At 47.2% G+C, this 14685-nt stretch overlaps 1 protein-coding gene across 2 annotated transcripts; it reads left to right on the forward strand.

The window, feature by feature from the left end:
• The first annotated feature begins 223 nt into the window (after positions 1–223).
• On the forward strand, positions 224–9401 carry LOC308118222 (uncharacterized protein). 2 transcript variants are annotated; one of them, XR_013935872.1, is made up of 6 exons: positions 224–276; positions 1664–1693; positions 2175–2300; positions 2379–2500; positions 7986–8120; positions 8383–9077. XR_013935872.1 is itself a non-coding variant. In XM_080477546.1 (5 exons), exons 1-5 carry the CDS (start codon positions 228–230, stop codon positions 8404–8406), a joined length of 351 nt encoding a protein of 116 aa, XP_080333672.1. In that variant the 5' UTR covers positions 224–227; the 3' UTR covers positions 8407–9401. The 2 variants fall into 2 exon arrangements, 1 of the variants encoding a protein (XP_080333672.1); XM_080477546.1 differs by lacking the exon at positions 7986–8120 and having other exon boundaries at positions 8383–9401.
• Positions 9402–14685: the final 5284 nt, after the last annotated feature.

The raw sequence follows: 14685 nt of genomic DNA on the forward strand, positions 1-14685 counted from the left end.
TGCGTCGTTTCAGCCCGTCGACATTCCTCCCATGTCAACGTTTCCAACTCCATTGCATAAAAGTGCAACACTTCTGTAATATGATATGTGAAGAGACAAGGTAATTGTATTTCAGGAGACAATAGGAGGATTCTTGTCTCGACATACCGAGCACACTGACACGTCTGTGTGTAAATGTCATGTACGTATAAATGAGATTGAGCTCCACCTGTCACACACACACAGACATGGGTCGCTTCGTGTTGTACCTCTTTCTCCTGTTGGTGTCCTGTGATGGTGAGTCCAACATTCAAATATTCATTATACTCACAGCTTGTTTACAGCTTGGAAATCTTTCAGGACATAAAGTTATCAGGACTAGTAAATTTTAGTTTAGTCATATTATTAATAATAATAATAATAACGACCAACCAAATACAGTGAATGTTGTTTTAATCTGTATTGTTTCACTGGTATTTGATAAAGTAAAATAAACAGCTTCTGGATTTAGATTGACTGTAATCTTATCTGTTAGCACATTAACATGTTGAGAATGTCTTATCAGTCAGACACACAGACACAATTAAACACTGTGACACTGGTTATCTGTTGATCATGGCACATGTCAGTGGGGGGGAAACATTATATTAATCCTAATTTTTCTCCTCTGCGTCGATTGTTGGAAGAAGTTGAAATGTGTGAGACTGATGTGAAGATTGTAAAGAGCTTTCATGGCTGAACGACTCCGTCACAGCAATTCTGAACCTGCAGCTCCTGTCAAGTGTCAGTAGTCAGCTGTGGTCAGCATCAGTGGTCATTAGTCAGTGGTGGTCAGTAGTCAGCAGTGTTAAGTATTAGTGGTCAGTAGTCAGCGGTGGTCAGAATTAGTGGTCAGCAGTCAGCAGTGTTCAGTATTAGTGGTCAGTGGTCAGCAGTGGTCAGTAGCCAGTAGTCAGCAGTGGTCAGTAGTCAGCGGTGGTCAGTATTAGTGGTCAGTAGTCAGCAGTGGTCATTATCTGCCTTCAGTAGTCAACAGTGGTCAGTAGTCAGCAGTGGTCAGTATTAGCGGTCATTAGTCAGTGGTGGTCAGTCGTCAGCAGTGTTCAGTATTAGTGGTCAGTAGTCAGCGGTGGTCAGAATTAGTGGTCAGTGGTCAGCAGTGGTCAGAAGTCAGCGGGGGTCAGTATTAGTGGTCAGTGGTCAGTAGTCAGCGGTGGTCAGTATTAGTGGTCAGTTGTCAGCAGTGGTCAGTAGTCAGTAGTCAGCAGTGGTCAGCAATCGGCAGTGGTCATTAGTCAGTTGTGGTCAGTAGTCAGCAGTGGTCAGTATTAGTGGTCAGTGGTCAGTAGTCAGCGGTCATCAGTAGTCAGTAGTCAGCAGTGGTTAGTAGTCAGCAGTGGTAAGTAGTCAGCAGTGTTCAGTATTAGTGGTCAGTAGTCAGCAGTGGTCAGTATTACTGGTCAGTCGTCAGCTGTGGTCAGTTGTCAGCAGTGGTCAGTAGTCAGCAGTCAGACTGACCTGGTCAGTCTTATTGAACAAAGGAGTTCAAACTGCAGAGGAAGATGAAGGAAGATGATTTGTAGACAGACGAAGGTGTTTGATCCCCGTACGGATGATTAGAGTCACTTCCAGGATTTAAAGACGCCATTTCACTGTCATCTCATGATTCTGTGCTATTTTGCAGCTCAAACTGCTCCGAGCACCAGTTCAACAGGTATCACAGTCTGTACTGCCTTTTGTTCCTCCTTCCTCAGTCCATCTCTTCGTCTGTCCTCTCTGTACGCACTTTTACTTCTTGGACATCTTGTGGCTTTCTAATCCTGCACAGTGACAGGAAGGTCAGGGTTCTCCAGGTTGACCCTTCTTCTCTGGTCACTGCGTCCGTCCTCGTGCATTCTGTCACACACTGATGTGAGGCTTGTTTGGGTTTGGGTGACTTCCTAAAGAATGGCATCATATAATCATCACAGGTTCATTCTGTTTACCTGGAAAATGTTAAAACAACAACAACAACAACAACAAAACCTGTCATACCTCTTCTGTTTGTTCACTGGAGTTTAGTTTAGAATTTGAACTTGTCGTCATTTAATCCAGTTCATAAAGCTTTCTTTCAAACTCGTTCCTCACATTTCACAAGCGAGGCACCTTCAGCCTGGGTCAGCTCGGCTGAGTCCGTTTGATTCTCCGTGTCTCAGGCTGTGCAGGGCCGCCTGTGTTGTGCTGTGAAGGTGGAAACTCCTCCTGCTCCAGGGGATGTTTCTGTGACCAGGTGTGCCTCGTTCTCAATGACTGCTGCCCCGACTACCTGCCCACCTGCCAATGTACGTGACCTGCACATGAAAGTGTATTCGCATGAATCAGTTAATATTACTAGTTCACATCTGTTTTCTTGATTACAGCTCCGGAAAGTTTACCAACAACAAGCAATAATACAACTGCAGAACCAAATCTCACCACCAACTCCTCGTATACGGCCTCTTTCGTGAGGGCGTCATCCAATACGACGGCTACAGGATCTCATGTGAATATAACCTTGCCGTCCACTGCACCCGCCGCAGCAGCAACCGAACAAACAAACATGGATACACCGGCACCGGGAGATGGCAGCACAGGGTCTATGTCTGTTACTGCAGACGCAACAAACAGCAGCCCTGCCAGAGTAACTGCTGCTTTCACCAACTCCAGTGCAACATCCGCACCGTTCAGTATCACCAAAACTTCAGCATCCACCGCATACACAGACTCCTCAGTATCTACACCGTCCACCACATCCACAGCCTCCCCAGTATCTACACCATCCACAGACTCCCCAGTATCTACACCATCCACCGCATTCACAGCATCCACAGTCTCCCCAGTATCTACACCATCCACCGCATTCACAGCATCCACAGTCTCCCCAGTATCTACACCATCCATCGCATTGACAGCATCCACAGTCTCCCCAGTATCTACAACATCCATCGCATTGACAGCATCCACAGTATCCACAGCATCCACTGCATCCACAGCATCTACAGAAACCACACAATCCACAGCCTCCGCAGTATCTACACCATCCACCACATCCACAGTATCCACAGCATCCACCACATCCACAGACTCCCCAGTATCTACACCATCCACCACATCCACAGTATCCACAGCATCCACCACATCCACAGACTCCCCAGTATCTGCACCATCCACCGCATTCACAGCCTCCATCGCATCCACAGCCTCCCCAGTATCTACACCATCCACCGCATTCACAGCCTACACCGCATCCACAGCCTCCGCAGTATCTACACCATCCACCACATCCACAGTATCCACAGCATCCAACACATCCACAGGCTCCCCAGTATCTGCACCATCCACCGCATTCACAGCCTCCATCGCATCCACAGCCTCCCCAGTATCTACACCATCCACCGCATTCACAGCCTACATCGCTTCCACAGCCTCCCCAGTATCTTCACCATCCACCACATCCACAGTATCTACTGCATTCACTGCATCCACAGACTCCCCAGTATCTACACCATCTACCGCATCCACAGACTCCCCAGTATCTACACCATCTACCGCATCCACAGACTCCCCAGTATCTACACCATCCACCGCATCCACAGACTCCCCAGTATCTACACCATCCACCACATCCACAGTATCTACTGCATTCACTGCATCCACCGCATCCACAGCCTCCACCGCATCCACAGCCTCTCCAGTATCTACACCATCCACCACATCCACAGTATCTACTGCATTCACTGGATCCACCGCATCCACAGCCTCCCCAGTATCTACACCATCCACCGCATCCACAGCCTCCCCAGTATCTACACCATCCACCGCATCCACAGCCTCCCCAGTATCTACACCATCCAGTGCATCCACAGCCTCCCCAGTATCTACACCATCCACCACACCCACAGTATCTACTGCATTCACTGCATCCACCGCATCCACAGCCTCCCCAGTATCTACACCATTCACCGCATTCACAGCCTCCACCGCATCCACAGCCTCCCCAGTATCTAAACCATCCACCACATCCACACTATCTACTGCATTCACTACATACACAGACTCTCCAGTATCTACACCCTCCACTGCATCCACAGTCTCCCCAGTATCTACACCATCCACAGACTCCCTAGTATCTACAACATCCATCGCATTGACAGCATCCACCACATCCACAGCAACCACAGAATCCACAGTCTCCCCAGTATCCACACCATCCACCACATCCACAGTATCTACTGCATCCACAGCATCGACCCTATCCACAGACTCCCCAGTATCTACACCATTCACAGCATCCACTGCATTCACAGCATCTACAGAAACCACACAATCCACAGCCTCCGCAGTATCTACACCATCCACCGCATTCACAGAATCCACCACATCCACAGCCTCCGCAGTATCTACACCATCCACCACATCCACAGTATCCACAGCATCCACCACATTCACAGCCTCCATCGCATCCACAGCCTCCCCAGTATCTACACCATCCACCGCTTTCACAGCCTACACCGCATCCACAGCCTCCGCAGTATCTACACCATCCACCACATCCACAGTATCCACAGCATCCAACACATCCACAGGCTCCCCAGTATCTGCACCATCCACCGCATTCACAGCCTCCATCGCATCCACAGCCTCCCCAGTATCTACACCATCCACCGCATTCACAGCCTACATCGCTTCCACAGCCTCCCCAGTATCTACACCATCCACCACATCCACAGTATCTACTGCATTCACTGCATCCACAGACTCCCCAGTATCTACACCATCCACCGCATCCATAGACTCCCCAGTATCTACACCGTCCACCACATTCACAGCATCCACAGTCTCCCCAGTATCTACACCATCCACCACATCCACAGTATCTACTGCATTCACTGCATCCACCGCATCCACAGCCTCCACCGCATCCACAGCCTCTCCAGTATCTACACCATCCACCACATCCACAGTATCTACTGCATTCACTGGATCCACCGCATCCACAGCCTCCCCAGTATCTACACCATCCACCGCATCCACAGCCTCCCCAGTATCTACACCATCCAGTGCATCCACAGCCTCCCCAGTATCTACACCATCCACCACACCCACAGTATCTACTGCATTCACTGCATCCACCGCATCCACAGCCTCCCCAGTATCTACACCATTCACCGCATTCACAGCCTCCACCGCATCCACAGCCTCCCCAGTATCTAAACCATCCACCACATCCACACTATCTACTGCATTCACTACATACACAGACTCTCCAGTATCTACACCCTCCACTGCATCCACAGTCTCCCCAGTATCTACACCATCCACAGACTCCCTAGTATCTACAACATCCATCGCATTGACAGCATCCACCACATCCACAGCAACCACAGAATCCACAGTCTCCCCAGTATCCACACCATCCACCACATCCACAGTATCTACTGCATCCACAGCATCGACCCTATCCACAGACTCCCCAGTATCTACACCATTCACCGCATCCACAGTATCTACTGCATCCACCACATCCACAGACTCCCCAGTATCTACACCATCCACCGCATCCACAGTATCTACTGCATCCACAGCATCCACCACATCCACAGACTCCCCAGTATCTACACCATCCACCGCATCCACAGACTCCCCAGTATCTACACCATCCACCACATCCACAGTATCTACTGCATTCACTGCATCCACCGCATCCACAGCCTCCACCGCATCCACAGCCTCTCCAGTATCTACACCATCCACCACATCCACAGTATCTACTGCATTCACTGGATCCACCGCATCCACAGCCTCCCCAGTATCTACACCATCCACCGCATCCACAGCCTCCCCAGTATCTACACCATCCACCGCATCCACAGCCTCCCCAGTATCTACACCATCCAGTGCATCCACAGCCTCCCCAGTATCTACACCATCCACCACACCCACAGTATCTACTGCATTCACTGCATCCACCGCATCCACAGCCTCCCCAGTATCTACACCATTCACCGCATTCACAGCCTCCACCGCATCCACAGCCTCCCCAGTATCTAAACCATCCACCACATCCACACTATCTACTGCATTCACTACATACACAGACTCTCCAGTATCTACACCCTCCACTGCATCCACAGTCTCCCCAGTATCTACACCATCCACAGACTCCCTAGTATCTACAACATCCATCGCATTGACAGCATCCACCACATCCACAGCAACCACAGAATCCACAGTCTCCCCAGTATCCACACCATCCACCACATCCACAGTATCTACTGCATCCACAGCATCGACCCTATCCACAGACTCCCCAGTATCTACACCATTCACAGCATCCACTGCATTCACAGCATCTACAGAAACCACACAATCCACAGCCTCCGCAGTATCTACACCATCCACCGCATTCACAGAATCCACCACATCCACAGCCTCCGCAGTATCTACACCATCCACCACATCCACAGTATCCACAGCATCCACCACATTCACAGCCTCCATCGCATCCACAGCCTCCCCAGTATCTACACCATCCACCGCTTTCACAGCCTACACCGCATCCACAGCCTCCGCAGTATCTACACCATCCACCACATCCACAGTATCCACAGCATCCAACACATCCACAGGCTCCCCAGTATCTGCACCATCCACCGCATTCACAGCCTCCATCGCATCCACAGCCTCCCCAGTATCTACACCATCCACCGTATTCACAGCCTACATCGCTTCCACAGCCTCCCCAGTATCTACACCATCCACCACATCCACAGTATCTACTGCATTCACTGCATCCACAGACTCCCCAGTATCTACACCATCCACCGCATCCATAGACTCCCCAGTATCTACACCGTCCACCACATTCACAGCATCCACAGTCTCCCCAGTATCTACACCATCCACCACATCCACAGTATCTACTGCATTCACTGCATCCACCGCATCCACAGCCTCCACCGCATCCACAGCCTCTCCAGTATCTACACCATCCACCACATCCACAGTATCTACTGCATTCACTGGATCCACCGCATCCACAGCCTCCCCAGTATCTACACCATCCACCGCATCCACAGCCTCCCCAGTATCTACACCATCCAGTGCATCCACAGCCTCCCCAGTATCTACACCATCCACCACACCCACAGTATCTACTGCATTCACTGCATCCACCGCATCCACAGCCTCCCCAGTATCTACACCATTCACCGCATTCACAGCCTCCACCGCATCCACAGCCTCCCCAGTATCTAAACCATCCACCACATCCACACTATCTACTGCATTCACTACATACACAGACTCTCCAGTATCTACACCCTCCACTGCATCCACAGTCTCCCCAGTATCTACACCATCCACAGACTCCCTAGTATCTACAACATCCATCGCATTGACAGCATCCACCACATCCACAGCAACCACAGAATCCACAGTCTCCCCAGTATCCACACCATCCACCACATCCACAGTATCTACTGCATCCACAGCATCGACCCTATCCACAGACTCCCCAGTATCTACACCATTCACCGCATCCACAGTATCTACTGCATCCACCACATCCACAGACTCCCCAGTATCTACACCATCCACCGCATCCACAGTATCTACTGCATCCACAGCATCCACCACATCCACAGACTCCCCAGTATCTACACCATCCACCGCATCCACAGTATCTACTGCATCCACAGCATCCACCACATCCACAGACTCCCCAGTATCTATACCATTGACCACATTGACCACATCCACAGTATCCACAGCCTCCACTGCATCCACCATATCTACACCATCCACAGCTTCAAGTGCATTTAGAACCTCCATCGCATCTACAACGTCCAGAGCATCCACATTATTACCAGTCCCCATAGCATCCACATCTTCCACAACATTTCCAGCCTCCACAGCATCCACTGCATCCACAGCACACCACAGGACAGATCTCAGTACACCGACACCGTCTCCCCCATTGGCTTCAGTGTCTTCAACAGTAACACCCAGTGCATGGAGCAGCACCACCACACCTGCACAGCCGCTTCATCCAAACACATCAGGCTCCACAGCGTCCACTGCAGGACGCAGCTCAGCCACACCTCCACCTGTCACCCCTGCAGGTTGGTGTCTGTCCACAAACACTTTTGATGGTCTGTGCAGAGGACACACTCTGCGGTGGTATTAGAATCATTAATGATGGTTCACTCAGTATCCAGTCATCCAGCTCATACGTCACCGTGTCCTTTACTACTTCACTATCTGAAATACAGAATCAGTTTACTGGGAGATTACACTGAGTCAATTGCTTTATTGTTCAACTGTGATCATGTTTCACCACCACTGACATGCTCACAGACAAACTGTCTCTGTTTGTCCCTGCAGCAGAAACCAGTGCAACTCCGATAACACGCAGTTTCACAACTCCACCACCAGATGGCACCAAAACTCGACCAGAGCTCATCGCCAGCAGCCTCTCAGACAAAAGTAGAGACAGTAACTTCAACCACTTTGTTTAGAGATTTAAACAACTGCTCTCGTAGTGAATAAAACTTGTGTTGTTTTTCTTATGTTCCTCAGATTTACATGTCGTATATATTCAGCTAAAAGCCACATATTTATCTCACAATGAACCCAGTGAGGATGACATTTCTGCGGCTTTATCTCGTGTAAGTAAACCTTTAGATCCGTCACTGTGCGTCAGCCTCATCAAATCCACCTGTGTGCATCAAGAGAGTTTTCTCTCCCACAGCTTCTGGAGCCGCCCTGTGACGGCTGCTCTCTCACCATCAGACACATCAGGCCGGTGTGAGAGAGTGTGCATGTGACCTGTGGTGAAAACAAACAAAATGACCTGCCAGTACACATCCAGCAGGTTGTGGAGCTGAAACTGGGACTGGAAGGGGTTGATGAATTTGGTTGTCTGTGAGTCATGAATCGATCACTTACGAGAAAAAAAAGGTGATTCATAAAAATTTAACTTAGCTCCCAGATCCTGTCTGTCTGTAATATCTGGCCTATGAGCTTTTTAAAGTCTCCCTGCTGAATTTTAACTGTAATAAAAAGAAACGCTGTGGTTAAATCTGTTACCCTGATTAAGTCTGTTGTTGGCAGCTGTGATTAAATTCCTTTCAGCCTGTGTGTACAACCACAATCCACATCAGTGAAACATTATGGAAATATTAAAATTACGTGACATGATCAAGTAACACGTCTGTAAAATCAGGAAGTTGGATTAATACCTACATCAGCAGCTCCACTGAGTCGTGGCTTTGTCTTTTTACATTAGTAGGTAGAATAACACGTAAAGTATCACTGAGAAGCTGAAGGTACACTAAACTTTATAACTTGCTCTGCTCTGTTGAGCCAAACATTAAAAACATGTGACTTGTCTGGAAAATCTTCACACTGGTAATCATTTTTGACACATGATGCTCCAAATTTTTTTTGTTTATTATTACAAATGATACAGTGGGTTTGTTGCTTGTTATATACAGGTGGAGAGCCCACAAGAAGGTGACGCCCGGCGTGGGACATGAACCCACTACCTAGAGATAGTGAGTCTCATGCTCTACCAACTGAGCAAGCCGAGGTTATATATTATACTATATCATGTTACGTTACGTTACGTTACGTTACGTTACGTTACGTTACGTTACGTTACGTTATATTATATTATATTATATTATATTATTATATCCTCACTGATGCTGCAAAACAATTGAAATGTGATTCATTGTGTGTACGACTATTGTATGATTTGTATTTGTGTGAATTGTGTGGGGGAAATTTGACAACCAATGCAAAATACAAAGGAAAGCTTGCAATTTTAATGATATTATAGGTCAGTTTTGTTTACATTTCACTGCATTTTGCACCAGAACGTCTCATTAAAATTGAATTTATGTTGAGATTGTAGTCATTTTCCATAGCAACTGATTGGTTTTGTGAAAATATAGATATTTTCATCACGGATACTCTGCGTCACCGCAAAGAAAAGCTTCAGAGTTTAGATTTATAGGTTATTATTGCACTAATTAACCAGTCTGGTCCACTCAAGATGGAATTGGACTGTTTATGGCCCTTGAACTAAAATGTGTTTGACACCCTGGTACCATTCAAAAGTGACATTCAACTATCACTTTCTCTGACTGCTGTGCTGATAATCCACAAAATGTATCTTTAATTTACTTTCTTTTAATGTTGTTTCATCATATAAATGATCAGTCTGTAACAGGGTTGACGTGAATGTTTTCACTGTGAGCAGATTGTTGCAGAGTCTCCTGGTTGTCTGTGTCACTGTGGTTTTGGTGGACTCAGTACGAGGTGACAGGATGAGTGAGGGTCTACTGATCTGCTCATTTCTGCCTTCAAAACCTTGAAATCTTATGATGACTATGAAGTCACATCTTTTAAAGATACTTTGGCCTTTCTCATCTTGGACCCTACTCAAGGCTGATTTATGCAGCATTCTGACTGAAGATGGAAATCTTGGGACATAATTCTATTTTACATGAATTTTTTCAACTCTTTTATAAGTACATAGAAATAATAATAACAAATACTTTTCTGCTCTATTGTATAGTTTAATAATGTTAATTTCAATTTCCTTCTTTTTTTACTTTCTGACACTGCATGTGTTACTCAGTATAGTTTTATCTGAGGTGCTGATTTATTTATATCAACTCTCTCTGGCACCTGCCAAGAATTTAATAATATTATGAAAGCATTAATCAAACATTGTCATATTTTATATAGATAGATAGATAGATAGATAGATAGATAGATAGATAGATAGATAGATAGATAGATAGATAGACAGTCTCTATATTGGTTATACAGTAATCAGGGATGTGTTTATGGATGTAGTGTCAAGTTGTTACCAGCAGATGGCAGCAGATTATTAGTTGAGAACGAGCACGCGTGGTAAGGAAAAGACAAAGATTTTGACGGTGAAGCAACATTTATTTTCACGTTTACCCCGTCAAATAATTAAAGAATTGAATTTCTTTGCATTAAAATAGAAATGAAAAGTACATTTTGTTTCTATACCTCATACTTGTGGCATGTGAAAATAGATATATGCTACACATTAATTAACATTTATGTTGTAGAGATATTACACATTTCATATCCACAGGCTTGTTACATGGATGATTATAGTTTATTTCTAATGTCACATTGTATTATATGTAGTGCATTTCAGATTTTGTAATTTCTATATTGCATAAAATCTGCACTTTTATTTTCCATTCTGTATTTTGGTGTGAAATGTGTCTATCTGTCAAATAATGATGACATGTCGATTCTTCCTTGGATCTAAAGTTCACTTTGAGTTTGAAATTAAAAGACAAAAAACACTCAACCCACCAAAAGAGTTGCATCCATGCTTGTTTAAGAATGAAACCCCTGTTGTGCTGCTGCACCCTGCAGTAGTTGAAATATTGTGAAGCTTCTGTGAAACGGGCGTTTTGTTTGGAGAAGGTGGATGTCTCCACACGTGGTGACCTCAGCGCTTCATGGGAGGAGGAGGAGGCAGGAATTGAATTATGAGGATGAAGAGGAAGCGGGTCCGCATGGCCTCGGGGACCGGTACCACCTCTAGGAGCGGATAGTTTGAATTAGAGCTCCATTGTCTGCCCACATCCACCTCTGACCTCCGGAGATTTAATTGCGCAAATGCGCACATTGCGCACATTGCGCACATGCTTCTCCAGTTCCCCTGCGCATTGCGGATCGCGCTCTACCTGTTCACCTGACCTGCGCTGCTTAGCTGATGCTTTTCTACACAAAGGTAACGAGTCGTGTGTTCCTCTTTAAGATCCTCTCCACAGTCCCTGCTGCGTAATTGGAGTTATTTCTGTGGAGTGAGCCTCGGGTTCACGTTTCGCCGCAGCTTTGTAAAGTTAGATCGCACGGGGTCACCGGAGGGTTGCAGCGGCCCTGTAGCCCCGCACGCAGGCTCCAAAGATCAGTTACAAATGTAATGGCAAAGGAATGTCGCTCCGTCCTGGCTATTGCATGGAGCTTTGGCTCTAATTAGGATCAATTTGAGAGTGGGATGTCATTTTGTCTTTCGTACAATGTGTGTCCATGTCACAGGCATATTTCTGGCTACTGGTGAACGTGTTTGGATTCACTGGAAATATAATATTGGGAATAATACTGTCAGATCACCTCAAAACATTCTCACATATAAATCAGACATAAAGTTGATTTGTTTTTTTCATACAGTGAAATACATTTTTTTTCTGTTTGGTATCTTCAACTACATTCAGTCTTGAAATTGAAAACACACACACACACCCACACCCACACACAGAGGGCGTCCAACTTTGTCCAGAGTCTGCTGCAGTCTCCCTGGTTCCCTGTGGGGAGTACAAGTGGAATAAGGCCCCGGTGTTATTGATCCTGATTGGGCCTCACAGGAGGAGATTCCGGCCTGCCATTGACCCACACTTCTCCGGGTTTCCACCCTTCTCCCAGATCATCAGAGGCAGCCGTCTCCTCCATGCTGCCGGCCGGCGAGCTTGTGTGAGGTTTCTGATTGTCAGATGTGAGGGGGCTGGGGGGGGGGGGGACTTACTACAGGTTTCTCAAAATCACTAGCAGGTCTTGCCTCAGTTGGTTTGCACTGACATTTTTCTGGCTTGGTGACTGTCAAAACATCCCCCATATGCATCCACTGCCCTCCTCCTCCCCCCGCTCCCCTTAAAGCCCGGCTCACAGGCTGCTTTCCTCTTCAAAGTGAAACTTCTCTGCCATGTGGCCTTCGTTGAATGTTTGTGTTGAGGGCTGCCCAGTACTCATAAACTCCTCCGAAGAATCCTTTTCCTCCTCGTCGCTGCCTACGAAGCACTTGAAGAGCGTCATTGCGAGGGTGGAGTAGAAGAGCATTACGAAGAGGATATAGAGGAAGGAGCTGTCGGAAGGCTCCTCGGAGGTGGAGATGTTGGCCGCCCGGCTGGCGTTGGAGACACCGGCCGCGCTGCTGTTGATTTGCTGCCCGCCGATGTCGAAGCTCGAGTCCTCGAGAACCTTTCGGCATCTGGTGAGAAGAGAAAGCAGGACGGTTCGGTTCATGCTCTCCCCTTTCAAACGGGCCGCACGGAAAAGACTCGGCAAAGAAGCTCAATAAACAATAGAAAATGTTGTGAGGAAAGAGACAAAAGGAAACTGAAAAAGGACAACGAGTGACAAGTGTGGGAGGCAGGCACTCACCACTTAAGGAAAGGCATGCTGTGAGCCACTCAGCCGCTCTTCAAGAGCCTTGATAAGGTGGTATTTCACAGATAAAGCCCACTTATTTCCTCTTCTAATGCTGCCAGAAAAATAAAGCACAGCTCTGGCCTCCATCTGAGGAGGATTTGTATCAAATTGTTTATCATTTTCATCAGATATGAATCTGAATCAGCACCAACCGTCTAAGATTACCCCTAAATCTCCTATTCTTCCAGATAATCTGACCCACGGTACCCTTTATGCCTCCCTTTTAACTCTTTTTCCTATCTGAAACTTTTGTTTTCTTTCTCAGCTCATCCTCTTTGTACTGGCTCCTTCACTTTCAATTTGGGGGTTGGAAGCTGCAGAGACACTTGGATTGTTGTCAGCTCCGGTCAAGTAGTCTACTCATTTCAAAGAGTGTTTGGGTCAGAGGTTAAGTTGTCTCCAGTGTGTTGGTGCTTGACTGACACGCCGCTCCAAAGCAACCCCTCTGGCTTTCTCACTCGCTGCGCCTCACAAGTCCGGCACTTGTAAAGAAAAATAAGACAAAAAAAGTTTATGAAGAGTAAAGAAAATAGTGAAATGTGATCTCGCCTTGATCTCGTCACGTCGGACACACAAACGAGGCCAAACAAACAAGCTTAAAACAAATGAAAAGTTCTCATGGAGTCCTGCTGAATGCAGAGATGAAGGACACGGACAGCTGCATACCTGATCTCTCAACCTCCAGAGCAGAGCGAAAAACCACGGGGAATGATAAAACTGTACCGCAGATACATATGAACCCTTCTGAGGAGTCCACCAACTGGGCGCACAGTGTTTTGGTACGCGTCTGTGAACCCGGCACAGCCGTGTCGCTGACTGATGCCCCAGAGTGTCTGTGAGCTCCTGAGCTGGAGTAATTTACAGCCGCTCTGCTTTAGTCATTAAGGAGTGTGAAGGAGCCGCCAGGGAGCAGGAATTTGTCCAAAAGGCCCGTTTATGAAAGGGGATATATTTATGATTTACCGCTCTGTGTGTGTGTGTGTGTGTGTGCGTGCGTGCGTGCGTGCGTGCGTGCGTGCGTGCGTGCGTGCGTGCGTGCGTGCGTGCGTGCGTGCGTGCGTGCGTGCGTGTTCAGGAGGATTTTTAAAGCTGAAAACAGCAGAAAGGTTGATGCGAAAAATACATTGGAGTGGAAATACAACACAGCAGCATCTTTTCCTTCAGCACTTGAACGGTGTCGTGGTAAATCTCAGGACAAAGTCACTTTCAGTCGTTGGTTTTATTTACACACTTTTATCCTCGGCTTGAGGTGGACTTTAGAAAGCAATCGGAACAAGAGGTCGCCAGGCCAGCAAACGTAGACCTACACACACACACACACACACACACACACACACACACACACACACACACACACACACACACACACACACACACACTCGCCCTCCTGCCTGTGAATCACAGATATTCTCTTGCGAG

This window comes from Lipophrys pholis (assembly GCF_963383615.2).
Source record: "Lipophrys pholis genome assembly, chromosome: 1".
NCBI lineage: Eukaryota > Metazoa > Chordata > Actinopteri > Blenniiformes > Blenniidae > Lipophrys > Lipophrys pholis.

What these genes read in the sequence shown, in the direction of transcription:
- LOC308118222 (XM_080477546.1), top strand. Translation starts at nt 228, where the DNA reads ATGGGTCGCTTCGTGTTGTACCTCTTTCTCCTGTTGGTGTCCTGTGAT. An exon ending in CTACCTGCCCACCTGCCAAT is followed by an intron (nt 2,301 to 2,378) that starts GTACGTGACCTG and finishes TCTTGATTACAG; the next exon opens with CTCCGGAAAGTTTACCAACA. An exon ending in CGACGGCTACAGGATCTCAT is followed by an intron (nt 2,501 to 8,382) that starts GTGAATATAACC and finishes TTGTCCCTGCAG; the next exon opens with CAGAAACCAGTGCAACTCCG.